This window comes from Vicia villosa, unplaced genomic scaffold (genome assembly GCF_029867415.1).
Source record: "Vicia villosa cultivar HV-30 ecotype Madison, WI unplaced genomic scaffold, Vvil1.0 ctg.000423F_1_1_1, whole genome shotgun sequence".
In the NCBI taxonomy this organism is placed as follows: domain Eukaryota; kingdom Viridiplantae; phylum Streptophyta; class Magnoliopsida; order Fabales; family Fabaceae; genus Vicia; species Vicia villosa.
Genome location: NW_026705200.1, coordinates 600,697 through 628,049, shown reverse-complemented (window position 1 = coordinate 628,049; position 27,353 = coordinate 600,697). Strand labels below are relative to the sequence as shown.

At 35.6% G+C, this 27,353-nt stretch overlaps 3 protein-coding genes across 12 annotated transcripts; 1 reads left to right on the top strand and 2 right to left on the bottom strand.

Moving 5' to 3' along the window:
- Positions 1-234: 234 nt before the first annotated feature.
- LOC131628121 (subtilisin-like protease SBT3) lies at positions 235-2,817 on the bottom strand. Of its 3 annotated transcripts, none has more exons than XM_058898993.1 (2): positions 797-2,817; positions 235-679 (listed from the first exon to the last, which is right to left on the bottom strand). In XM_058898993.1, exons 1-2 carry the CDS (start codon positions 2,763-2,765, stop codon positions 441-443), a joined length of 2,208 nt encoding a protein of 735 aa, XP_058754976.1. In that variant the 5' UTR covers positions 2,766-2,817; the 3' UTR covers positions 235-440. The 3 variants fall into 3 exon arrangements, with proteins under 3 accessions (XP_058754976.1, XP_058754977.1, XP_058754975.1); XM_058898994.1 differs by having other exon boundaries at positions 890-2,817; XM_058898992.1 differs by having other exon boundaries at positions 235-2,817.
- Positions 2,818-14,025: 11,208 nt separating this feature from the next.
- Positions 14,026-23,324, bottom strand: LOC131628119 (uncharacterized). Of its 7 annotated transcripts, none has more exons than XM_058898987.1 (6): positions 23,193-23,324; positions 19,366-23,124; positions 17,606-19,138; positions 16,437-17,522; positions 15,827-16,354; positions 14,026-15,747 (listed from the first exon to the last, which is right to left on the bottom strand). In XM_058898987.1, the coding sequence occupies exons 3-6, from the start codon at positions 19,133-19,135 to the stop codon at positions 15,520-15,522; spliced, it is 3,372 nt and encodes a 1,123-aa protein (XP_058754970.1). In that variant the 5' UTR covers positions 19,136-19,138; positions 19,366-23,124; positions 23,193-23,324; the 3' UTR covers positions 14,026-15,519. The 7 variants fall into 7 exon arrangements, with proteins under 7 accessions (XP_058754970.1, XP_058754969.1, XP_058754971.1 ...); XM_058898986.1 differs by having other exon boundaries at positions 17,606-22,887; positions 23,043-23,124; XM_058898988.1 differs by having other exon boundaries at positions 17,606-20,861; positions 23,043-23,124.
- Positions 23,325-23,711: 387 nt separating this feature from the next.
- Positions 23,712-26,688, top strand: LOC131628115 (subtilisin-like protease SBT3). Of its 2 annotated transcripts, XM_058898982.1 has the most exons (2): positions 23,712-25,078; positions 25,145-26,688. In XM_058898982.1, the coding sequence occupies exons 1-2, from the start codon at positions 24,085-24,087 to the stop codon at positions 26,416-26,418; spliced, it is 2,268 nt and encodes a 755-aa protein (XP_058754965.1). In that variant the 5' UTR covers positions 23,712-24,084; the 3' UTR covers positions 26,419-26,688. The 2 variants fall into 2 exon arrangements, with proteins under 2 accessions (XP_058754965.1, XP_058754964.1); XM_058898981.1 differs by having other exon boundaries at positions 23,714-26,683.
- Positions 26,689-27,353: the final 665 nt, after the last annotated feature.

The following is a 27,353-nucleotide window of genomic DNA, read 5'->3' as shown; positions in this document are numbered from 1 at the left end:
TTGAAAAGTAACGGTAGATAATTTCAACAAAACTAAAGATGACATCTCCTATTTTGATTTTATTTTGCAAAATTGTATTTCACATGTATTTGAGTTTTGTCCAAATTAGTAAATTGAGTTCTTCGAGAGGCAAGTGAATTATCTCTGCGTGCTTGTCATTCCTCACGGCTCCTCCTGACCCGTGATCTATCACTGAATTCAAGTGAAGAAGATCCAATGCAATGAGTCACAAGATCAAATAAGAGACTTGTTTTTTAGTGCATGCAATTTTATTCACTAAAATCCCATTTTGGTCCAAATCTTTCTGAATCGGTACACTTTCACAAACATGTCTAGTCCTATGTGACTCATCTAATTAGGACAGTGAAAACAAAAGTTCATACAATTATTTTTCTAAGGGTCCCACAAAAGATGCAGAAAAATGAAGAAAAAAAAAGAACTCATACAATTCCACTTGGTGCCACTACAATAGGACTTCTAACAGTATGTGTTCCACCATCTTCAGCCCAAACAAGATCCCCAGATGAAACATTTTCCTTCTTGTACATAACACACTTTATGACAACATAGTAACTTTGTTTCTCATTTTTGTAACTGAAACTTAATATATCAGGTGACACTGTCACCAAACAACCTTTTGGAAGTGTCACTTTAGCTTTATATGTAACAGCACCATCACCTACATTAGTAACAGTCCTCTTAAATTTATGAACCATTGATCTTGTTTTGTTACTGTAAAAAGCTATAAATGAAGGGTAATTAAGATCCAAAGAAGGGTTTTCACAATCATAAGAACCTGATCTTGTAATTGTTAAAATTTGGTTCTTTGTGAAGTTTAAACCACATAGGAGATTAACATAGTCTTGTGGAGTAACATCATATATCAAACCTGGATTCATTGCTCTATTAGGATCGATCTCACCAGCACCGATAGCGAGAGGAGAAGCTTGTTGAGTAGGGTAACCGTTATCCTTTATAGGACTTTGGGTGTTATCCATAGGATTAGCTGTGGTTATTAATGCAGATCTTATAGCAGCAGCACTCCATTGTGGATTTGCAGATTTCAGAAGAGCAACAACGCCGGAAACATGAGGGCAAGCCATTGATGTGCCTGACAGGAAATTGAAGTCACTTGATAAGAACACATTTGAGCCGATTCTACCTGATTCTTTGCGAGGAACATAAGCAGCGAGAATTCTAGAGCCCGGTGCCATTATGTCAGGCTTCAAAATCCATGGAAAGCTATGTGAAGGACCTCTTGATGAGTATTCTGCTGCAGTTGGTGCTGGCTTTATTCCAACATATGTTTGTTGAAACCTAATACTTGCTGTTGGATTTTGATGTGTTTTTGCATAGTTGATCACGGATTCTGCGTCTTTTGGCTTGATTACGATAATCGGGGAGTAAATATTTGCTAAATCGATTAATTTAGGATTTTCAGAAACAAAAACTGCTCCTAACACATTTGTTTCTGCAACAGTATTGATTTGATGAAACACTGATGTTGAGTTTGTCGTTGATTCGTCGTCACAAAAAAGGACTACTTGTTTGATAACTTGAGATAACAATTTTTCTGAGTTGCATGAAGATAAAGTTTTGTTGTAAACAAGTGGGAGATTTTCCACTATAGCATTTGCTGGAAACAAAGTCCAACCAATGATGTTTTGTCCATTTCCCAAAACAAGAGTTCCAAAAGTTCTGTCTACTGTTCCTGCAGCCACTGTAATTAGCCAAGGGATGCCATTGTGCAAGGTTCCAAGATCAGGTCCTGCATTACCTGCAGAAGATGAAACAACAATCCCTTTCTCCATAGCTGCAAAAGAAGCTATTGCAATAGGATCTTCGTACAGCGGAGCACCATCGAATCCCATGGAAATTGAAATCACGTCAACACCATCAACAATTGCTTGGTCCATTCCAGCTAAAACATCGGAAGCCAAACGGCCTTCTGCCCAAATGGTTTTATACATAGCAAGCCTAGCTTTTGGTGCAATGCCTCTTGCTACTCCTTTAGCATAACCAAAATAAGAAGCTCCCTTAACATAGTTACCTGCAACAGTTGATGATGTGTGAGTTCCATGTCCTCTAAAGTCTCTAGCCGAGTTCATGAGGATTGTCACATTTGGATTGGAAGCAATGACTCCTTTGTTGAAATATCTAGCTCCAATCAACTTGAAGTTGCACATCGAAGCATTAAACTCTTGACCAATTTCACATGTTCCTTTCCATTTGCTTGGAATTTTCTTCGTCATGCCATCGTCTCGAAAGCTTTTACTCTCCGGCCATACACCAGAATCAATAACTCCAACAATTATATCCTCACCGAAATTCGAAGCATGCCATAGTCCACTCGGAGAATCTAGGTTCAGAAACTCATAGGTATGAGTTGTGTCAACGGTGACTGTTCTATCTTGATATGCTGCAACAAAGCCATCAGTGTTCTTAAGACTCTCTAACTCCTTTGAAGATAGAACAGCACTAAAGCCATACATGGCATTATCATAGGTGTACACTAGTGTCTTCATTGATTTCTTCGATGATTGATCTTGATCATGACCATGACCATGATCATCAAATGCTAGTGTTTTTGATTTTAAGGATTGAACGGTGGATTCGAACCAATCATGATGAGTAGTGAAGATTTGAGGAAAGAGGGATTTGTTCATATGGATTATATATGTAGAAGTTATCTCAGCATTGGCATGAAAGGTTAATAGAAAGCAAGGAGCAATGAGAAGAAGTGAAAAGAGAAAATTAAGGTCCATTGATTATTTTTTTGAAGTAAAGAAAGAGATATTGTTTTGGCTCTTGATTCTTATGATCATGTGACTATATAAGAAATTTGAGTCTGTGAAGAGTATGAATGATGTTGACATTTATAAATTATTTAGAAATTTGATTCCAAATGATTGGCTATAAATTTTTCACATAGGAATTAGAAAGTAATTTTGTTTTTGAGAAAATGAAAAAGTTCACATGTAAAACCGGTGTGTTAAACCAATGAGATAGTAATATGTATGGTTATGGTTTGATTGGTATGTGCATGTGGACAAGAGAATCACGTACCAAATAGAAGATTATTGAGATAAAGTGTCCAAATTTAATACTAATCAACAAAGATTTACAAATTAAGATCTTTGAGTGGGAATTTTGGAACCTTCCTTTTATGAAAAGCTAGTCCATGATTAGATAGATATCCGCTCTATGTTCAATTGGGTTATGAGACAAAGAGATAGGGAGTTTCAATTTTTTAGATTTTAACATTAGTGTAATAAGGTTTAGGCTAAGTTAAGGCTTTCCATTTTTTGTTATTAAATTCTTTCATTATTTTTGGATATTTTGAAATTCTTGTAAGTTTTGGGTTTTGTGGCTTTGGTCCTAAAAAAAATTAGAGAAAAAAATTGATTTTTTTTTCTGGGTGTGAGAAAATGGATTGGGGATATATAATGAACTGTTAGGGACTCTTGCTCCACTTTTAGTTTATTGAATTTAATATGTTTTTTTATGTTGTTTCTTAAAACAAGTTGATGAAGATTTATGAAGAAGAGAGAAAAATAAAAAATTTAAAAAACTTGTTGGTGTTTAATGTCACATAAGAAAGTATTTTGACACCACCATTACTGTGTGTAAAAATGCCAACTTGGATATATAGTCAGCAAAAATTAATATTTTAAAATAAAATTTAGCAAAAATAATCATATTGACTAAATGAAATGTTTTTGAAGGAACAAATAGTTACGTTTATACAATAAAAGACTAACATGAAATCGTGAATTAAGTTAAAAGACCATGATTCTAATTAAATCTTATTATTATATTTATTACATCTTAGTACAAGTAGCTTGGTCTCTTTTAATATTTAATATTTATGCTTGTATTTGTTGTGAATACAATACATACTACAATGTTTGCGTTGTGTTAGCTTGAAAAATATAATTGAAGGAGTCGAGAGACACTTGCTATGTATAAAAGATACAATCTTCGATACAGTTGTTATGTCGACCATCATGGTTCAATCTTTTTAGGAGGAGATCCACAAGATTGAGATCACCCTCGCTTTAGGATATGTCCAAAATTTTAAAAACATCTGCACTAATTGGTGTTTCGACAATGGAAATAAGATGTAAGAATATTATGTTCGACACACTCAATAAATCATACACACTTTCTTCATATTTATGCTAAAAATACGCCTTAAGATGTACTTAAACCACAGGGTACAGGGCTCGATTCCCACGAAAGACAAAAAACTCTACTAGAGAGAGGGTAGAGAAGATCGTGAGGTAGTAGTGTCGGGATTATCTTGCGAGGGGTCCAGTCTGTTACAGAAGGAGATATGTTTTTGTGTGTGTCGATGACTAACAATGATGTTGGCAATACTAATGTTGATAAACCTCATTTTGAGGTTGAAAAATATATTTATTCAAATCATGATGATAGTAAAGGATATGGAAATGATGAAGTTGATAATGAATAAGATCAGATGGAGGAAGATATTGATATTGAAATTGATGTCCCTATAGAGGATGAAGCACAAGAGGCTGTTGCTAATGAAAACAATAAACTAATTTGGAAGAACAAGATGGTGATAAAAATGTGCATAACAACCAGTCCGACATGTTGGAGACAGAGTCTCCAACTCAGAAGGATAATTATGCTGTGACCCCTGAAAATAATGTTAAACATAGTGTTGAGAGCATTGTTTCTAACAACTCTTAAGATAATCCTGGTAATTATGTAGGTAATAATGACCATGTTCATGAAGATGTTGAGGCTCCTACTGTTGTATCCTCGTGTCTTTTTGTTAATTCTAAGAAGTCTGCAAAGAAAGGCAAAAAGAAGGCAAACAAGAAGAAGGATGCTCTTCAACCTAAGAAAACCCCTACCAAAAAGGTATCCACTCAGACTAAGGCTAAAATAACAGAAAAGAAGAAAAAGATCTCAAGAAAGAAGAAAAGTGTTGTAATCGCTTATAAGTCGGTTGGTGGAAAGAAAGTATCCCCCAAGAGAAAGGTTGCTCTTGTTGTGGAGATTGTTGAAGATGATGTAGACGAAATTTTGAACGACATTATGGTAAGTCTTGTCAAGAAGAATAGAAAGATTTTTAGGGGGAGAATATCCCAACTAATATCCCTATTGCTCTTATGGACAAAGTTTCTTTCCATTATGAGGAATGTGTGTTGAGGTGAGAATATGTATGTGTATCGAAGAAGGATTGCTCTTGAAAGGGAGTTGTCTAAGGAGGCCTTAAAGTGTGAATAAATTATGGAGCTGCTAGAGGAAACTCAAGTTATGAAGACTATGACTATAATAAGTCCCTTTTATCCATAACTTATGAAAGAGTTCATTGTTAATATTCCTAAAGAATTTAAGGCTGGAAGTTATGTTGGGTGCTTTTGTGCATATTCTATCTTCTTCATTTTAGAATGATTCTTTTATAATTCTCCCCCAGGTTGATTCTTATTTTTCTCTTCTTTTTTCTAATATTGAAGAACCTTCTTCATCTTCTTTGTCTTTCTTATGAACAAGAGGATTCTTCGTTTAATGTTCACTATTTAACGATTGAGTATGATCTTTCAAAGGATTGAACTGGGTTTGTATGACATAAGGAAGATGAGGATGCTTCGGTTTGAATTGGATTTGTTCATCTTTAAGTGTCATCTTGTTCATCTTCTCTATAATCTCCATCATTCTTGATTTTTCCTAAAATTTATGAAGACATCCATCTATAGATTTAAAAGTTGGATTAATTTTCCAATTCTTAATTCTTAGTTATTTAATAGTAAAATGATTCTTTAATAAAGTTTCACATATGATTCAATCTAGGAAACATTTAAAGCTAACATCTACTTCTTTTTTGCATCCTGTGTTCATCTTCTCTTATAAGACATTTTGAAGAACCTTCATATATCCTTTCCAGAGTATCCCACATTTCCTTGTCGGTTTTATAATGATGAACGGTGAAGAGCTCACTATCATCCAAAAGACATTATTAAAAGTTATTAGTTAAAAATAGAACTTATGTAGGAAGTCATCTTCCTCCTACAACGATTAGTCCTTTAAACAAGAGTTAGGCTCTGATGTCACTTATTGGACTTGATAATTCACCCATAATAAGGAGTGAATTTTGTGGTTTGGAAAAACATGGTTTTGAAAACTTTTTGGAAAATTAACTTAAATCAAAGTTTTAAAATAATTTTCTAATATTATGCAACGGAAAATAAATAACATCAAGTAAAAGATAAGGAAAGAATGAGAACATAGAGAATTATAGAGGTTCAATCAAAACTAAAGGACCTACTCATCTCCCCAAGACTTGGTCTTGAGAGTTTCCAATAATACTTGAGCGCTTTTAGTAGGAAAGGCTCACGAACTCCCTTATGCAAAGAAGGTGTATAAACAACATTTCCTTGGTGAGATTTACAATTATACCCTTCCAAAATTATATTGATATCCTCACTCACAAATAACTTTTTTCACAAAAGGCTTTGGATATAACATCTAGTGAGGGAAAGTTAAATCAAACTTTAGAGAGAGTGTGTGTGAGAGAGAGAGAGAGAGGGAAGTGTCAAAACATGTTTCTGAATGATTTGAAATGAGAAATTAGACATCTATTTACAATCAAGAAGAATGACCAAAACGACATTCTAATTTAATTATTTTGACTATTGTCTAATCGATTACCACTCTGGCATAATCGATTAGATCATAAAAAATAGTTGTTGTTAGATCATAATCGATTGGGGTGCTGTCTAAATATTTTTGGGACTAAATTTGAACTGATATAATCTATTACCATAATATCCTAATCGATTAGATTGATCAAATATTTCCCTTGAGCTATTTCCATTGTCCTAAGTCATCTGGCACAACTTAAAGACACTTTTGAAAATATTTTCTCTTGGTTAAGGTATTTGAAAAAAAGTTTTAGTGTGTGTGCTTATAACCATATACTTTTACAAAAAATCTATTTGCTTTTACAAAAGGTAACTCACTTACTAACTTAGGAGATTAAATTCTTCTACAAGCCCTTTGCCAAATATTATCTTCTGTGTTGGCACGCGGGTATGAACTCAGGTACGAGGATTTTTTCAAACAGCGAGTATGGGGATGGATACTATCGTACCCTACCCAGACCATACCCATTGCCATCCCTGGTTAGACGAGCCTCCAACAAACCCCTAATGGGCCTCCTCCAAACCCCTACTAGGCCTTGGGTGTCTCTTATAGGGCCTCGGGTACCCGCGGGGTATTGATGTTGTTGGAACAAGATTGAGAATATGTTTAGAATCTAGTTTTGATGATAACAAGCGTATATTTTTCTAGTAACAATTTTACTACTAATGGCTTCATTGAGTGTGCAGAAACAGTATCAAAATCCTTTACAACATATACATCAACTCAATCAGAAAGTACATCAGAAGCTTCAAAGGAAATGAACAAGAAAAATCAGTTACAAGAAGCCTTGCAAACTCAGAAGATCACGCACATAGAAGATCAGAAGTTCTGAAGTTACAAGTTCTGAAGTTTCAACGCAGTGACTTACAACTCAGCATACAAAATCAAATAAAATACAAAGGATCCGAATCAAGAAGAAAATCGTTACAAACATCATCATTAGAAAAACGGTTACAACAATTAAAAGGAACAACTTCCAAGGTTGATTGAAGAAGCAACCTACATGCAGTCCATTAGAGAAAACAAAAGCACGGAGAAAACACGATTGCATTTATTACGCATTCCAAAGATCAAGATAATGAACACAATTTCAAAGCTATAAAAAGAAGTAAGATCTCTTATGAAATGTGTGGTTCAAGAAATATGTAGTAATGAAAAACTTCTAAAATCAAAAGGAGCTTTAAACAGAAGAGGATTGAAATACTGTCTCCCTGAAGACTCCCATTCAAATTATTACTCAAGAACCAAAGAAGCAACTCTCGATAAGAATAGTTGTTCTTAATCTGCTTATGAAGAAGATCAGAGGAAGTAGAACCAAAGAAGCAACTTTCAATAAGAACAGTTGTTCTTAATCTGCTTAAAAAAGAAAGCTGAAGATCAATTCAAGAAGCAATCCTGACTAAGAACTGATGTTCTTAATCTTCTTAACTGAAGAAGTGAAGACGAAGATCAACTTGAAAAAACACTCAACACTGGAAGACAATGTTCTTACTCTACTTACCACCATGAAGCAAGGATCTAGTCAGAAGATGCAGACAAGAAGAGTTCAATGATTATTCAACTAAAACAAATTACTTGTCATACAGTTTGTAATTAGAATATCTTCTTATTAAGAAGCATTATGTGAAAACCAAGTTAAATTGGTAATGATGCCTTAAGCGACCAAGTTAAGGTCAGAAGCTTGACAAAACAGTGGCTGCGGTCATTGTGGAAATCTCTTGGAGACCAAGTGAAGGTCAGGATCCAGAAGTCAATGGATATTATATCTTGTGGAGATCACTAAACAGTCCATTGTGGTTAGTCACTCGAGGGTAGTTTGTGCAGGGTTAGTCACAGCAGTTGGTTGTGCAGGATTGTTAGTCACGGCGGAGGATCGTGCAGTTGTAATCATGATTTGGTTATAATGGATTAAGACCTCTGGATAGATGCAAATCACTTGAAGAAGGTGGACTGGAGGTAGCCTTATTCAGAAGGTGAACCAGGATAAAAATGAATGTTTCTTTTACTTTCTATACTATTCGTTTTAACTTAGAACATTCAAGCAAAAGCTCTTCAGAACTGTACTGAGACCAGTCATAAGTTCTGATGACACACAGAAGTTAAAATGATCATCTCATTGGTTATGTAAATCTACACTCACATGCTTCTGCAACACCAAAAGCATAATCTAATAGATGCCTCATGTTGATACCCGGGTGCCTCTCGTGCCTCGGTAAGTGACACATGAATCCTAGGGGAAGATGAAGCCATAGATGCCCAGGCCCTATAAGTCAACACCTTTGCAATGACCGGGCTAGAAACAATAGGTGCCTAGGAGGCTTGGGATCTTTCCCTCCAAACAAATGCAATACACGCAACTCTGTCGTGCCTAAACCTATCTTGCCTATTAAAAACCACAAAACCATTACACAGATGAAACATAAATCAATTCAAGCAAAAAATTGCAAACAAAAAATTTCGTAGATATCTCCGGTTTATGGGACACCAAACATTGCAAATTTCAGAAGATTCATCTTTGTAAGGTTCTAAAACTTAAAAATTCGTCAATGACAGAAATGCAGTTCATGCCAAAATCCAACATAATACATTGATCAATAAAATAACCTATCTAACAAATTATTTATGTAAATGACATATATAAACTATCTATTACATAACTCACTGCTCAATTTCTATAGATATTAATGGAAAAAACTTTAGAAAAATAAAAAACTTACCAAATGTGAGTTATGTTTGATGTTGAATGAGCTCTTTGATCGTTTTGATGTTAGTGGAATAAGATTTGAAGTGAGTTAAATGATTTTGAGAGAATGTGATTAAGAGTTGAGAGGTTGAGTTTGAGAGAGTATTTTGGGAAGTGTGGAAGGAGAAATAGTTTTGGTGCCCTTTTGAAATGGTAAAAAACATTATTGGTTGGATCTGGAAGTGTACAACACTTTAGTCGCTAGGATCTATAGTACCCTGTGCCTCATATAGTACCATATGATAAAGATAATCATCAAACATGGTATCCATATCTCTTTGTGTCATAGCGGGAGGAGAAGATTGTGAAGGGTCTTTGGGAACAAGTTGCATGTAGTTGAACTGCCGCATGATGCTCTAAGACAGATGAGGAAATGTCAGGTGTGAAGTGTAAGACAACCAACCAGATTAGAAGGCAATGTCTTCCAAGGGACGCTTCTCATAGTGATCGACGTGTGTGTTAAAATGTATATCCTCTGCTACCATGAAGTCAAGATACACTTTATATGGAGTCATTACCTAGTTCCCTCTGAGAGTATGCTCTATTCTGAGGTTGTCCATAAAAATGCATGGCCAACCAATACAACATGTATTCTCTTAGACCGTATACTCTATACTACACAACCTGATCATCATCGCCAGTATCATACTCTAAATTAAGCAGTTGTTATGTATACATATTCTCCAAGAATTGAAACCTAACACGAGCTCATCGAATGGTTTCTAACTCCCTCACAGCTTCTTCCGGGTCAGATCCCATATAGCCTACCAATATCACCAATGCCTCATCTCCTTTAATTATGTCATGGTCTAAGAATCCCCCTGACCAGAATATGCAGTAGACAGGAGACATTGTCTACTATGATATACATCTCACCATGTGAGAGATGAAATGATTGTGTCTCTAAGTTCTGTCTCTATACAAAGACATACATCATACCATGGTTAACCGTAGGATAACCGTTCCTGCTCAAATCTTTCATCCTAGATAGCAGCAACACATTCATAAACCACGACTCATTAGGTACTTATAGAATCGTAATCTTTCGACCATGGTTTATGAATTTTAAATCAACACGATCTTGCAATAAAAACAAATCATCGTCAAACATGACTTTTCAAAGTAAAATAAAGAAGGGATATTTTTCATTTTACTTTTATGGTTTACCTCTTAGTCTCATACATGTTTATACCCTTACTAGGCTCCGGGTGCATCCTATGGGGCCTCGGGTATCTGCGGGGCATCGATGCCTCATGTTGATACTCGGGTGCCTCCAATGCCTCAGTAAGTGACACATGTCTCCTACAGGAAGACGAAGCCAGAGATACCTGGGCCCTATTGTTTACAGGTGTTTTGTCAAACAAGTGCTACTCTACAAAGGTGGTTACTTTCATGATTGACTACTAAATCCTATGACATATTTGTACAAGAATTCTTAGATTTGTTCATAGTATCCATTAATTCGATTGTACAGTAAAAAAGAAGTTAAAAGGAAATTACCGACAGAGTTAGGTCGGATGTGAAGTAAAGTGAAATCAAGGAAAAAATAATGAAGATATAATTTGAATAAATGAAATTGCTTTAATAAAAGAGTTAAAAGGTAGTGCACTGACAGTGTAAAATAATTTTACACTATCATCCAATAGAAAATCATAAAGGTGCCATGTCATTAAATTTTTTTTAAATAAAAAAATGGTTTAATTGGATACATGGGTGGTGATTGGTTGACAGTGTAAAAATATTTTACACTGTCAGTGCATCACCCCTTTTACATAAAAAATGAAAAGATGGTACACAAGATCATACATTCTCTCACACACTTGTTTCTCTCAGTAATGCAGATACTTTAAGTTTTGAAGAGTTGTATGTGAATTGGTAACCCTTCATCCCGACATCATGATTACATATATATACTACTATATATATATATATATATATATATAATTGTCTTATATGATTGCTATCTGTATGCTCGACACGTATCCTTGTTATGTGGCTTCGAGGCTGATGACTTGCTTCCACGTATTTTCGACATCCAAACTCCTGTGTGTGGCCGGTATTTAAGCTTATCCTTTTGTAAGTGAAATAATCGCTTGTAGTTAAAATTGTAGTTGTTACATGGAAATCACCACCAAAATACGCCAAGTCCTTGAGAGCAGATAAAAACACTAGGTCAACTTCGACTGAAAATGATATACTAACATACTAAATTCTTCATTATAAAGAGGTCATTAAATTCAGACCCTACTTTTCAATATCGAAAATCTCAGCTAACACTTATAAGTTGACACCTCTGCAATGACCGGGCTAGAAACAATTTGTGCCTAAGAGGCTTGGGATATTTCCCTCCAAATTGATGCAGTCTGCACAAACCTGCCATGCCTCAATCTATCTTTCCTATTAGCCATAATTCATAAAAGAAAACCACAAAACTACTACACAGATGAAACACAAGCCAAACGAGAAAAAAAATTACAGATAGACAAATTTCGGAGATGCATCTCCGATTTCTGGGAAACCAAACATTAATGTTTATGGTCATGCAAATTTTCGGAGATAAATCTCCTTAAGATTCTGCAAATCAGACATTCGTCAATGACGGAAATGATGTTCATGCCAAAATCCAAAATAATGCATTGATCAATAAAACAACCTATCAAACATATTGTTTATGTAAATGACATATCTAAACTATACATTACATAACTGAATGGTCAATTTATATACAAAATGATGAAAAAACTTTCGAAAAATAAAAAAACTTACTTGTCATACCCCAAAATTTTCCCATAATATCTTTGATCCATTCGACTTTCAAATGCTTAAAGATCTCCAATCACTCAAAGCTACCTATCTCCTAAACAAGTGCCTCTGAACTAGGGTTTTGTTTTTCTCAAAGGATACTCAGGTCCTGATACCTCAAATGGATCCCATGGTCTCACATATCTCCCAAAGAATCCCTATGCCAAGTTTCCAACCCCGATTCCAAAGATTGCTCGGTCAATTGCTCAGATAATCAACGATCGACCAGTTTGACCTAAAAATCAACTATGGTGAAAGTACAGTCAAAATTCCCGATTTTTGGTCAACATCCTTATTTTGAAGTATCATTCATCATTTGATCAATGATTGATCATGATTCATCAAGGAAAGTTCGGAAATCAACGAAACCTAAAGTTTCTAAATTAGGGTTTTCTAGAAGAAACTCAACTGAACTTTGACCAGCCATAACTTTCACATGGAACATCAGAAATTTCCCATTCGAAGCTCATTTTGAAGGAAATTGAATTCTCTACAACTTTGTCTCTCACATGCCAAGGCTAAAAATGCTTCATTTGAGAGATATGGGTCAAAAGATTAGAGGTCCTCCAAAAAGTCAACAAAAACACCATTTGGGTCAAAGCTCATAACTTGATCATGGTAAACTCAATTGAGATGAAACCAAAAAGAGATTTTAAAGGACATCTTGGGCTTTCCAAAAAGTCCTAGAACGCCTTCATATGATACAAATTGAAGGAGATAGGAGGTGTACAAGTTGGTCAAATTTCAAGAAATACACAAAACCCTAATTGACCAATTTTGGACTTTTAAGTTAATGGGCCCGAGTTTTGGATTCTAAATATGAATATAACCTAAAAAGGGACCTAAAGTGTCATTCATTTATTTTTATAACATTTATTTATTTTATTTGGATTTTATCACTTAAAATCTAAATAAATAAAGTAAAATATAGAAATATTTGAATTAATCCATAGGAATTTATTTTGATCATCCAAAGAGTCCCATGAATCATTAGTTACTTATTGCATGATTTTATTGCATTTATATTTGATTTTATTCATTTAAATTTATTTTAAATCAAGAATAAATCAAATAGAATCATATAAAAGGCCATGGAATATTGTTATTCATTAAAAGAGATTCAAAATCACCATCAAATGGATATAACACTTGAACAAGGGCATGAAATAGAAGGGAGCAAAAAATAGAAAGTTTGGAATCAAGAATCAAAATCAATATTTTTCTTCAATCAACATGGGATTTCTTTCCAAACCTTTTTGACCTAATTCACCCCCTTATATATTCTGATCAAAAGCACAAGCCAAGGACGAAAATTTTGGTGGAAATATAAGAGTGTGTTTGGATGGAGCATTTTAATGAGAGAAAGTAATGTTTTGAGGGAATTTAAAATGATTTGACCAAAATCCATTGTTTGGATACAAAAATGAAGAATTGTTAAAATGATGGAAATTTATGGAGTATTTCATCTAAGTTAAATTTAATCATTTTGAAATGACACCAAAAACCAAAGAATTTGAAATTTCTCTCATGTTCCATAGAATGTATTTGTTATTATTATTTTTTCAAAATTTATAAATTGGTCCTCATATTTTTCAAAATTATAAAATTGACCCCAAAATTTTTTCAAATATTGCAAATTGGTCCTTAATAATTTTTAAATTTTACAATTTGGTCCTTCAAATTTTAAAAAATTACAAATTAGTCCCTACTTTTTCATTTTTTAATTTGGTCCAAAAAATTTAAATTTTATACAAAATGACACCAAAAATCTAACAATGAATTATCTTAATACTCCATCCAAACAAAACAATTTAAAAAGGGTTAAATATGTATGAGGTCCCTGTAAATATGGCACTTTTCAGTTTTAGTCCCTACAAAAATTTCCTTCGAACTTTGGTCCCTGTAAGTTTTTCCGTCCCCATTAAGAGTCCCTCCCGTTAGATTCCACTAACGGAGGGTGACGTGTCATGCCAAAGGTGTGAATTTTTTTTTACAGCTGTTTTTATTGGTGACACGTAGGACAATTGTGTTTAGACATAAGGGGATCGTGAAAAAACTTTAACCCTAATTTCTTCTGCAGCTTCGTTCTTCATCTCCACACTCTCAAATTTCACAATCCCTTCTTTGGCTTCCTTCTCTTGCTTCGTTTGAGTTAGTCGCTCAATTGAATACGTCGCTTGCAATCTCACGATGTCATCTTCGTCTAGGAGAACGAAGCCAACATCTTCATCAAGTGTGAGTACACGTCCAGGTAGGAGATGTGCGTGTGATGCTCGTATGATTTCGTATTACTGTAAGAATGGAGCTAACAAAGGGCGCCTGTTTTGGAGATGTCCATTTTGGCAAGGTGATGAAACTTGTAACTTATTTATATGGGATGATGATATTGCTCAACGAACCGGTGTTCACGAAATGTCAGATCATGAGAGCAAGATGAAGGAGGTATCAATTTCTCTTGAAACTATGAGAGAGTTGTACGAAATTTCACAGAAGAAGAACAAGAAATTGAAGGTGAAGATAAAGTCAGATGTTGTGTATGGAAAGATGAAGACTTGGTGTATTGTTGTGTCTGTAATAGTCAATTTGTATTTTCTATGGAAATGTAATTGTTGAATCAGTGTTTGGAATGATCATTTTGGATGTAATGTTGTTGGTACTAAATCTGAGTTTGTTAATTGTTGAATTTGAATTAGTATCTGAGTTTGTTAATTGTTGAATTTGAATTAGTTAAATGTAATGTTTGTTAATTTGTTGAATTTGAATTAGTTAAATGTAATGTTTGTTAATCTGAGTTGGATGTAATGTGAGTTGGATGTAATGTTTTGTTGTATCAGTGTGTTTTGTATGGCCAATATGTATTAATGTTGTATCAGTTATTCTCATTCAATTATAATCTGTTTTTTTGTTTACACCAGTTGACATATATGTGTCTATAATTTGGCTATATTTTGTCTATATTTTACTATAAAATTTGACATATAGTTGACTATAAAATGTGTCATCAAAGTGACATATAATTCATCTTTAAACCGACCTGTAAAACATATATACTTGACCATAAAATTTGATCAGTACTTGTCATATAAAGTCACCTACTAATGACTTATAATTGGTCTCCAAAATTTGCACAAAAAACCATTGACATAACATTAGTTTTGATACATATGTTCACAAAACACAAGGCAGATAGCAGTAACATGAAAATAGTTAGAGGACTAGCCTCACTAACATTACAATCATAACATTTTTCCTACTGAGTTCATTCAAACTAAACAACATGGCATCACTAAGTCATCCTACTGAGTCATCCTTTTGCAAATGGCCTCCCAATCTTCTGACTGCTTCCCACCCTTGGATTGGTCTGAGGTTGCTTCATCTTCATAAATGACCAAAGGGTCATCAGGCTTCTTTCCAGGGCCAGGTATATTCTTTGTTTTTATGGTCCTAAGTCTGTCACTCTGCCTTTTTTGAACACCCATATCAACAATCTTCTTGGGCTTATGCTTCTGGATTGGTTTTTTGACCTAGTAATAATGAACAAGTACAGTTAATCTATATGAATCAGTCATTTAAAAAAGTGTGAAGTGTCCAAATAAGACTTACAGGTTCTGAACATGTTGGCCTGGATGAAGAAGAAGCAGTGGATTTGGAAGTTTTCTTGACCACCTTTGGAGCTTTACCAACAAAAGTTTTGACTGTTCTTTTCACAGGAGATGTGTCAACATTCAATGGTTGAACATCTAGAATTTCATCATCATCAAGAATCTTAGCCAATGTTTCAGCATCTATACCACAATACTTTTTAAGAGACGACTGTGAATCATTGATGTCAGTATTGGGAGCATCTTGAACATCATCTTGTACAGGGACAGCATCTTGAACATCATCTTGAACAGGGTCAGCATCTTGCACAGGGATATCAGCTTGTACATCAGCCTTTTCAGGAACAGAATCAGGAACTGGAACATCATCTTGCATAGGAATATCAGCTTGGACATCATCCTTTTCAGGAACTGCATCAGGAACAGCATTTGCAGCTACATCACATTCTGGTTCAACAGTCTTAGATTTTTTTGTCTTGGGTGCCACTTTATCTTTCTTTTTCTTGTTGATAGACCCTGTAGGCCTCCCCTGAAAAAAATCATAAGACATATGTCAGTCTCATAAACTAAAAAATGCAGGAAAAAAGAAATAATTAAGTTAGTTCCAATACCCTTTTTTTGCTTGTTTGACTAGCCTGAGTAGGAGCCTCTTGTGTTGGAGCCTCTTGTGTTGGAGCCTCTTGTGTTGGAGCATCTTGTGTTGGAGCCTCTTGTGTTGGAGCATCTTGTGTTGGAGCCTCTTGTGATGTTCTTGCAGCAGATACAACAACTATTTGCTTATTTTTCTTGCAGGTCCTCTTGTTATGACCTAGTACAAAGCATATCTTGCATCTGTGGGATGTATTTGTTCTTTGCCACTTGGTTTGATTTGCCTCATCAGGTTCTCTCCTGCGTAGTTTTTTGGGCCTCCCTGGGCCACGTTTGAACAATGGTGGCATGATAATAGGATGTGCTGTCTTAGGCCACTTATTTTGCCCATTCAAAGGTGTTATCACCTCACTATAACAGTGTTCATAAGTGGTCCTAAGATAACATTTGTGCACATACTTAACTGGGTCATCAACTTTCCTATGAATGGCTGCTACAGCATGCCTACATGGTATCCCAATCAACTCCCAATAGTTACATGAACAAGTGTGTTTTTCTAGGTCCACTACAAAGCTATCAGTGAAAAGCACATGTGTTACCTGAAATGTTAACCTACCAGCATACGTAGCTGTCCAACTAGCACTTTTCTCTATTTCTCTATCTAGTCTCCTTAATGGTTTGGTCATTACATAACCCTTATAAGCATTCACCTTTTCCCTAAGTGTTGCAAACCTACCCATCAAGTAGTTTCTGATCCACTCAAACATTGTTATAATTGGTTTGTCTCTTTGCAAAAGTATGGTAGCATTAAATGATTCACTAAGATTATTCATTAAAACATCACATTTTGAGTAGAAAGGAAATGCATGCTTACACCATTTGTGTTTGGGGATTGCCTGCAGCCACTCATAAGCATCCACATTTGCTTCCTTGATCATGAGCATCTTTGCCTCATGTGCCTCATAATAAGTTGCCTTAGCAGCAGCCATCATTAGATCCCTAAACAATGTCCCTCCACCAAACTTCTTTTTGAAGTTAGCATAAAGATGCCTTAAACAGAATCTATGCTCAAAGGAAGGATACTCCTCATCAAACACATTGACCAGACCCTGAAACAAATACAAATACTTTTAAGTAAACATTGTATAACATACATACTTTGTATTTTAAGTAAACAACCTAAATATTGTACCTTTTGCTGGTCAGAGATAAAACACCATCTTCCATCACCAATATCTTCCAACAACAACTTCATGAACCAGCTCCAAGTGTCCTTTGATTCATTTTCTACAACTGCAAATGCAATTGGCAAGTACTGATCATTTGGATCTCTTCCTACAGCAATGAGCAGAATTCCACCATATTTATGCTTCAAGTGACATCCATCCAATCCAATGAAAGGTCTACATGCTTTTTTTAATGCCATCTTAGTCCCATCAAAACACATATAACACTTCTCAAATCTTGGATTTAACCCTTCACCAGCACATGTTGTATTGAGTTTGAATGTATTCCCTGGGGATGCCCTTCTTAACTCAGCACCATAAGACCAAAGGAGGTTGAATTGCTGACTAGAGTCACCTTCCACAATCTGTCTAGCAATCTGCCTTGCCTTGAATGCCCTACAACCTGGAATTTCTGTTGCATATCTAAGCCTAACATCTGCCACCACATCATTCAACTTCATCTTTGTGTTGTTCTTCAACCCATCAACAATGACCTTAGCCACCCAATCAGCTTTAGCACATCTATTAAAGAACTGTCTTCCACACTTGTGCTTAGAATACAAGGTTTTAATCCTAAAAGTAGTGGATGTTAGGACTCTACTACATAACACAGTGTAATCACACTTCTCCTTATCCTTACATACAACCCTACATCTATTGGCATCATTCTTTACAAACTTAACTTCCCTCCCATTAAGAACATTGTGCTCTAGTATAGCATCTTTAAACTGCTTAAGTGAACGAAACTCCATTCCAACTTTAAAAACAAAATCTTTTGTGAAAGATTCTTCTGCATTGAACCTTATAACACATGGTCTGTCATCACCACTATCATCATCAGCTCCACTGTCCAATTCATCTGTCATGTATTCCTCCTCAATTACATGTGCCTTGCCCATCTCATCTGTAATAAATATGTTATTGTCTGTTTCATTAGGGACAGCATTGTTTGTAACAGGTGGACTCCTGACTTCACTAGTTTTACCTACACCCACTAGTTCCTCAAAGTCATCTTCAAACCCATTCATCCTTTCTTCCTCACTGTCATCAAAGTGTACATCCTTGATACTCTCATCACTTGAATCTCCACTGCATTCATGTAATGGTTCCTTCTCTGATGCACAAGCCTTACCCTTCCCTTTTTGCCTAACAGATTCCATAAAAGTCAGCTCTCCTTCATCTGGTTTTGGCTCACAATATATCTCAACTTCAGCTCCATGACCAACAGCATAAGCAGCCAACTCAGCAGAATCTCCATCATCTCTGAATGGATTTAAATCAGCTTCAAATGATCCTGCTTCATGTTTCCACCACATCTTAACCCTCTCAAAATCAAATTCAGGGTCAATACTCTTAACTAAATCACAGGCCTCAAAGAAAGACCAATAGTCACTATCTTGACCACTAAAAGCATACATGTCCCCACCATTGTATTTCAGTTCAGGGTCTTTTACAAACTTGCCCCTTGTGTAGAAAATAACTTTAAACTTAGACATTTCCTGTTAGGTCAACACAATACTTAATTCATTTTCTAACTAGGGAAACACAATACTTAATTCATTTTCTAACTAGGGCAACAAAAAACGACAGATAAAGTACATATGCTGTACTCAACAGATACGACTAAATAATCAAAATCTTTGTCCTATAGTAGTTAATGTTTGTTTAACAACCACTATGATTAGAAAATAGCAAAAAGTCTAAGAAAGATGAACCATTCACATACCTGGTCCACGGAAAAGAGAACGAACGACTCAGCTCCAATATGCTTCGTTTTGGGACCACAAGATGCTTCGTTTTGGGACCACAAGATGCTTCGTTTTAGGACCACAATGATTCTTCTTGTCTAGGTTGTTGGGACCACGATGGAAGTTGGAAGAGAGAAGTGTTATCTAGGGTTTGCAGTTGAAAAGAGGAGAGCTTCAGTGAAAAAGAAAGACTTAATCTGTGGGTGAGATTTTGTTTAAGAGATTTAACCCTTATCATTTCCACGCTGGCAAATCAGAAAGAAATAATATCCACGTATGCGTTACACGTCACCCTCCGTTAGTGGAATCTAACGGGAGGGACTCTTAATGGGGACGGAAAAACTTACAGGGACCAAAGTTCGAAGGAAATTTTTGTAGGGACTAAAACTGGAAAGTGCCATATTTACAGGGACTAAAAACTTATTTAACCCATTTAAAAATGAATGGATTTGAATTGAATCATTTGAATTGCTTTGAATTTTAAATTACTTTAAAATTTCTAATTACCTCATCCAAACACACTCTAAGGGTTTCAAAGTTACAAAAACCACAAGATCTAGGGCACAAGAGAATTCCTTCCATATCAAGTTGCAGGCATCTAATACCGTCCCAATCTCACCCTGAGACCTCAAAGAATGAATTATGATCAAGAAGCAGATGTTGCTGCCCACGGAACACAGTTTTCCATAATTATCTTCATCATTTGGTTTTGAAAATTTGTTATGTTCATTATGTTGTGTTTTAACGAAATATGATGATTCTAACATGTTCCTGATGATCATTAGTACAGGTTTAACGTGCCACATGGGAGTCCGAGGCCATAGATCGTGACATGCCATTGATGAGGCTCGAGGTCGGAAAGCTTCAGATGCCCACGATACAGTGTGTTTCAGACCAAGAGGAAGATACCATGGGATTCGCAGCAAGCTAGTTAGTAGATCTGGGTTAGTTTTTCGTTCGTGTTGGTGTGATTTTGCAGGTTTTAAAAAACCCTTGCCGGAGAAGATGAAGGGTTATCGCCGGCGGTGGCTTGAAGGTCGCAGGTGCAGCACGCGTGGCAGATCCCATCTCCCTGATTCGTTAGTCAATAAGTCTGTTATCTCTCCGCATGCGTGTGACGAGACCATTGGTTGGTCAAAAAGTCTGAATCCCCATCCCATTCATGATTGGACACAACGAACTCTCCTGGGGCCCACGTTGACTGCTGGGTTAGGTACTTGTGTTTCATTTTATTTATTAATGTGTGTTGTATTGGCAGATGAAAGTGACGGCCCATCTGGCAAGCGAGTCGTTCACGTGACTGAAGAGGCAGGGGTTCGATTCCCTCATCCTTACAAATTCTTTTCTTTTGAATTAAGCTACAGGATATGTGTTCGTCACTTAGGGGAGCCTACGATGCACCTTCATTTCAAGGCTGTTGGATGACTTTGAATATGGATCCAACGCCCATAGAATCTGCAGCACACCATAGACCCTACAGGACGCATCGCACGCGATCAGAGCCAGGTTTTGTTAATATTTTTCTTATTTATTTACTTGTTTATATTATAATTTGTTTTGTTTTTTTTAGCCAATTAAAAAATCCTTTTTTAAGAAAAACCTTTTCCTTTTCTTCTTTCTAAAAACAATAAAAAACAAATTTATTTATTTCTTAGGTTAATGATTTAAGTTAGTTAAATAATTGAATTTAGGTCTAATTAATAATATAAAATTTAGGCTTAGACTAATTTAATCAAATTAGGGTTTTCAGATCAATAATTCATTTTAGCCTGATTTTAGGTTTCATCACTTATCTTTTCCCTAAAAGATCACATATTTTGGTAGGTGTTGTCCGTCAACTACGATTTTACCCTTAGGTTTTTAGCCCCAAGGGTTTAGGCTTACCCGTTTGTAATCAAATTGAATTTTCTTTCAAAGCCACGATTCTCTTCTCATCTCAAAACTCTTGAATGTCGCATGATTGTTTAAATTCTGTCTTTTATTTAATTATGCTGTTATTTAATTATTTATTTAAATTATTTAATTTCTGTCTTTTAAATTCTAGAAGGTGTATAGGTTGCACATTTTTGGATGTAATAGTAATTAAGGTTTTACTTTCCCGCACTTTTACTTTTCGCATCCCCCGGTTTTGGTTATGTATCCCCTAATCCCGAAGCCTTGTAATAGCGTAGGATATTTACTTTCCGCAATTTATTTTCTGCATGATATTGACTGCGTGGTTAGTAAATAGGGAGTGACAAGATAGTTAATCAATCGCTAGCTAATCATAACTCAAAGATAAATATTCGAACTGAACTCACGTGATTGGTGCATACACTCACCTTTAAGGTAACACCTCTTATGCTGCCTTCTCGATCAAATAGTCAAGTCCCTTCGAGCGTAGGGATACCTTAGCACATGCTGCATACAAATTCAAGTCATCATAGTCCCTTCGATAAAAGATCATAGTCCCTTCGAGTTGCCTACGAATAAAATGATCTCGTCCCTCGATGTTGCCTCGATAAATGATGATAGTCCCTTCGATTGCTAAGGTATCCTTACTGTTGCCTAAATGACTATTATATCCTTCCCCGAGACTACCTGCCCTCTCTATGGTAGGGACAGTCTTGTGGCAAACGATACCTCTCGATGACCCTTCGATGACCCGTACATCCAATTGAAAGACTTCCTTCCCTCTCATGGTATGGATAGACTCTTTCACCCGAAAGACTTAAAGAACACAAAAGACATACTTAGGGTAGGTAGTTCTTAATTGCTTGCTCACAATCAATTCAAAAATCAAACGCTTTTCACACCTTCTTTCAAAAAATTTCAAAACAAGGCTACGCTTATTTACAAGTTAAAGTCCTTAACAAAGTTTTTACTATTCACACACGACACTTTTCAAACAATTCAAACAAACAAGTGAGCTAAGCAATTAAGAGCCCATGGATAACCATGGATGCAAAGGGTGCCTTACACCTTCCCTTTGTATAACCTACCCCCGAACTCAAAATCTTTCAAAGGTCTTTCCTGTTCTTTTTGCCTTTCCAATTGGATAAAATAAAAGTCGGTGGCGACTCTTGCTTACCGCGACATTTCGATAAAGTCAGTTCACCGTATTACATTACTAAATGTGAGTTATGTTTGATGTTGAATGAGCTATTTGATCATTTTGATGTTAATAGGATTTGAAATAAGTTGAATGATTTTGAGAGAATGTGAGTTAGATATTTTGAGAGTTGAGAGGTAGAGTTTAAGAGAGTATTTTGAGAAGCGTCAGGATATGCATCTCCTTAAGGTATTTTGGTGGTGATATGCATCTCCTTAAGGTATACGAAGATGCATCTCCGTAGTTGTTTATAACATAGCTTTAGGGTCTGATACAGGAACAAATTTGTTTGTGGTGCATTCGGATATGCATCTCTAAAATTCGGAGGCATTTTTAGTTTTTCACGAGGGTGTGGTAGCAATCCATAGGGTGCCTTAAACAATTCCAGAATATTTTAAAAATCTTTTTCCTACATATTTGATTTATCAAATTCAAACTTCATTAATATTTTGAAGAGTTTTTTATTGATGCAAAACCACTCAATAGTATTGTTGAAAGTGTTTAGGATAAACCAAAATAGTTTCACATTACTTGAGAATTGAAGATAAGAGACATAATGCGAACCTGGAGCATGTAGGTCTTGTGGGTCTATCTTTTCATAGAAGACACCAATATTCTAGTCAACTTCAAGTTCGCGCAACAACGGCTACAAAATATTGTCCTTTAAACAAAAGTGTTTGAGTAACATGAGAGTTGTATATAAACTATCCTTACCTATTATATTTTGTGCAGCCCAAAAAGAGAGGTACTAAATATGATTGTTGAGAGATCAAATTTAATTGAGTTGAGATGTAAGTAAATTTAATTGAGTTGAGATGTAAGTTTTTCTTTGCACTTCTAATGAATATTTGTTTAAAAAGAAATACCAATTCTCTTCTTGGTGCTCAAATAATAAAAAAATAGTATCATCATTATTATGGCTATTCCATTAACCAAAAACTCAATCATGTGATATCAATTGACTCCTCAAGATTCAAAAGATTAGTCCATCTCTAACATAACTCTTATTGATATCCCCATCTGTTCGACACCTTTTGACTTGTATATACAAACAATTCAGCACAAACAATAAGGTGAGGCACCAAATATTATCTTCTTTTTTACTTAATAAATGTAATATTGTTTATCCCTTAACTTATATAACATATACTATTATGAGATTGTGGTTCACAATGGGATTTTACAGTAGCCTTTGCGATATTATATGGGAGCTTTCTTCCCACTCTATGTGCACTCCAAAAGTCTACCTTAAAAAAATACACTTTTTATCATCCAAAAATATATTTCCTATTATATTTTGGTATTGATGGACTTTGAAGAGGGCATTACTACACATTCAAAAGTGGTTTGTAATAGCAAGTGAATTACAGACGCGGATGCAGACACAAACATGTCGACGTATGCAATAATTTGAAAGAAAATAAATTACTTCTTAATTACTTGTTAAGCAAGAAAATTTCTGTCCAATCATTTGGAATTGATATCATCCTCAACTTCTTTAAAAATTTATGAATCTCAACATCATTAATACTCTCTATACAAACTCTATATAGTCATAAGATCAGTGGAATCAAGAGATATCTTAGTTTAGTTTCTAAAACAATCAATGGAACCTAACTTTGTGTCTTCACTTTTCCTCATTACTCCATGGTTTCTATTAACCTTTTTTAGCAATGCTGAGACTTCCACATACATAATCCATATGAACAAATCCATCTTTCCTCAAGTCTTCACAACTCATCATGATTGGTTTCAATCCACCATTCATTCCATAAAATCAAAAACACTACTACTTGATGGTCATGATCACGATCATGATCATGATCGTGATCAACAATCATTCAAGCAATCACAGAAGAAACTAGTGTACGCCTATGATAATGCTATGTATGGCTTTAGTGCAGTGTTATCTTCAAATGAGTTAGATAGTCTTAACAACATTGATGGCTTTGTATCAGCATATCAAGACAGAACAGCCACTCTTGACACAACTCATACTTTTGAATTTCTATCCCTAGATTCACCAAGTGGGCTATGGCATGCTTCGAATTTCGGTGAGGATATAATTGTTGGTGTTATTGATTCTGGTGTGTGGCCTGAGAGTCAAAGCTTCAAAGATGATGGTATGACAAAGAAAATTCCAAGCAAATGGAAAGGAGCATGTGAAGATGGTCAAGAATTCAATGCATCCATGTGCAACTTCAAATTGATTGGAGCTAGATATTTCAACAAAGGAGTCATTGCTGCAAATCCAAATGTTACAATCATCATGAATTCGGCTAGAGACAGCGTAGGACATGGAACTCACACATCATCAACTGTTGCAGGTAACTATGTTAATGGAGCTTCTTATTTTGGTTATGCTAAAGGAGTGGCAAGAGGTATTGCACCAAAAGCTAGGCTTGCTATTTATAAAGTCAATTGGGAAGAAGGTCTTTTGGCTTCTGATGTTTTAGCTGGAATGGATCAAGCAATTGTGGACGGTGTTGACATGATTTCAGTTTCCATGGGATTTGATGATGCTCCACTCTATGAAGATCCTATTGCAATAGCTTCATTTGCAGCTATGGAGAAAGGGATTGTTGTTTCATCTTCTGCAGGTAATTCAGGACCTTATCTTGGAACATTGCATAACGGTATCCCTTGGCTCATTACAGTTGCTGCAGGAACAATAGACAGAACTTTCGGTACTCTTGTTTTGGGAAATGGTAAAAACATCATTGGTTGGACTTTGTTTGCATCAAATGCTACTCTAGTTGAAAATCTTCCACTTGTTTACAATAGAAATATATCATCATGCAACTCGGCGAGGCTTTTATCCGGAGTTAACAAGCAAGTAATCATTCTTTGTGATGATGAATCAATGTCAAACTCAAAATCAGTGTCTGAACAAATCAATGTTGTTGCAGAAACAGGAGTGTTAGCGGCAGTTTTTGTCGCTGATAATCCTGATTTAATTGATTCAAGACATTTGTACTCTCCGATTATTGTAATCAAGCCAAAAGATGCAAAATCTGTGTTCAACTACGCAAAACGACACAAAAATCCTACGGCAAGCATTAGGTTTCAACAAACATATGTTGGAATAAAGCCAGCACCAGTTGCAGCACATTACAGTTCAAGAGGTCCTTCACTTAGCTTTCCTTGGATTTTGAAGCCTGACATAATGGCTCCTGGCTCAAGAGTCCTTGCTGCTTACGTTCCGAATAAACCATCAGCTAGAATTGGCACAAATGTGTTCTTATCAAGCGATTACAATTTCATGACAGGAACATCCATGGCTTGTCCTCATGCTTCCGGCGTTGCTGCTCTTCTGAAATCTGCGAATCCACAATGGAGTGCAGCTGCTATAAGATCTGCACTAATAACCACAGCTAATCCTAAGGATAATACACAAAATCCAATAAGGGATAGTGCTTACCCTTCTCAACATGCTTCTCCTCTCGCAATCGGTGCTGGTGAGATTGATCCTAATAGAGCAATGAATCCAGGTTTGATATATGATGTTACTCCACAGGACTATGTTAATTTTCTATGTGGTTTGGACTTCACAGAGAACCAAATTTTAACAATTACAAGATCAAGTTCTTATGATTGTGAAAATCCATCTTTGGATCTTAATTACCCTTCATTTATAGATTTTTACAGTAGCAAAACAAGATCGAAGATTCGCAAATTTAAGAGGACTGTTACCAATGTTGGTGATGGTGCTGCTACATATAGAGCTAAAGTGACAAATCCAAAAGGCTGTTTGGTGACAGTGTCACCTGATATATTAACTTTCAGTGATAGAAATGAGAAACAAAGTTACTATCTTGTCATAAAGTATGTAATGTACAAGAAGGATAATGTATCATTTGGGGATCTTGTTTGGATTGAAGATGGTGGAACACACACAGTTAGAAGTCCTATTGTAGTTGCATCAAGTGAAATGATATGAGCTCTCATGTTTTGTTTTTCCCATTTTTATGCACTTTCTGCAAAAACATGGTATATGCAAGCAACTATGTACTTTTTTACTTCTTCACATGCAACCTTCTGATGAGTTTTGTTTTCATCACTCTTGTTGTTTATTTTCACCAGGTAATTCTACATTTAAGATAGTATTTGTACAATAACTAGTAGCTATTACATAATTGGAACCATCATAGACTCATTTTGAAATTTGAAAGCTACATTCCTGAACTTTGACTTATGTGTTATAGAGCAAACATATCCAAATCTATTGAAATTTCGACAAATAAAATAATGGTAAGGTGAATATATTGTTGGTGATTTTAGTATCATCAATGTATTTTGGTAGTAATGTGATTTACTATAGGCCAATGCAATTATGCGTTAAGTTTGAAACGAGTTAGGGTAGTGCGGAGTGCACGCTCGTCGAGACAAACGTTTAATTGAATACGGATAGTAGAAACGGGGTTCCAAGGGGCGTAGCCCCTAGCGGGGTGCAGGGCAGCGCCCTACCGGGGTCCAAGGGGCAGCGCCCTGTTCAAAAAATTCGTTTGAATAGTTGCACCCTTTCCCAACCGACATAACTGTTTTTTTCGAAAAGGTGTGTCTGTTCGTTTTCTGTTATTGGTCTCCTATATACGGAGTTTTTTGGCCTCGATTTGGTACACGAAATTATACTTTCTCTACATTCTGATCTGTTCTCTATTGTCAGAAACAGATTGTTCTTCGAGAATTATCCCCGCAAAGATTCCGTGAACCCATACAAGAATAGGGTCGAAATACTTTGTTCGGAAAGTGAACGAACACGATTCTTGAAGATATCCAGGATTATCATACCATATTTCTAACATATATAAGTGTAATTAAGCACTGATTCAGTTCAGAATCCATATTGCTCCAAATGGAAATTAATCGAAACCA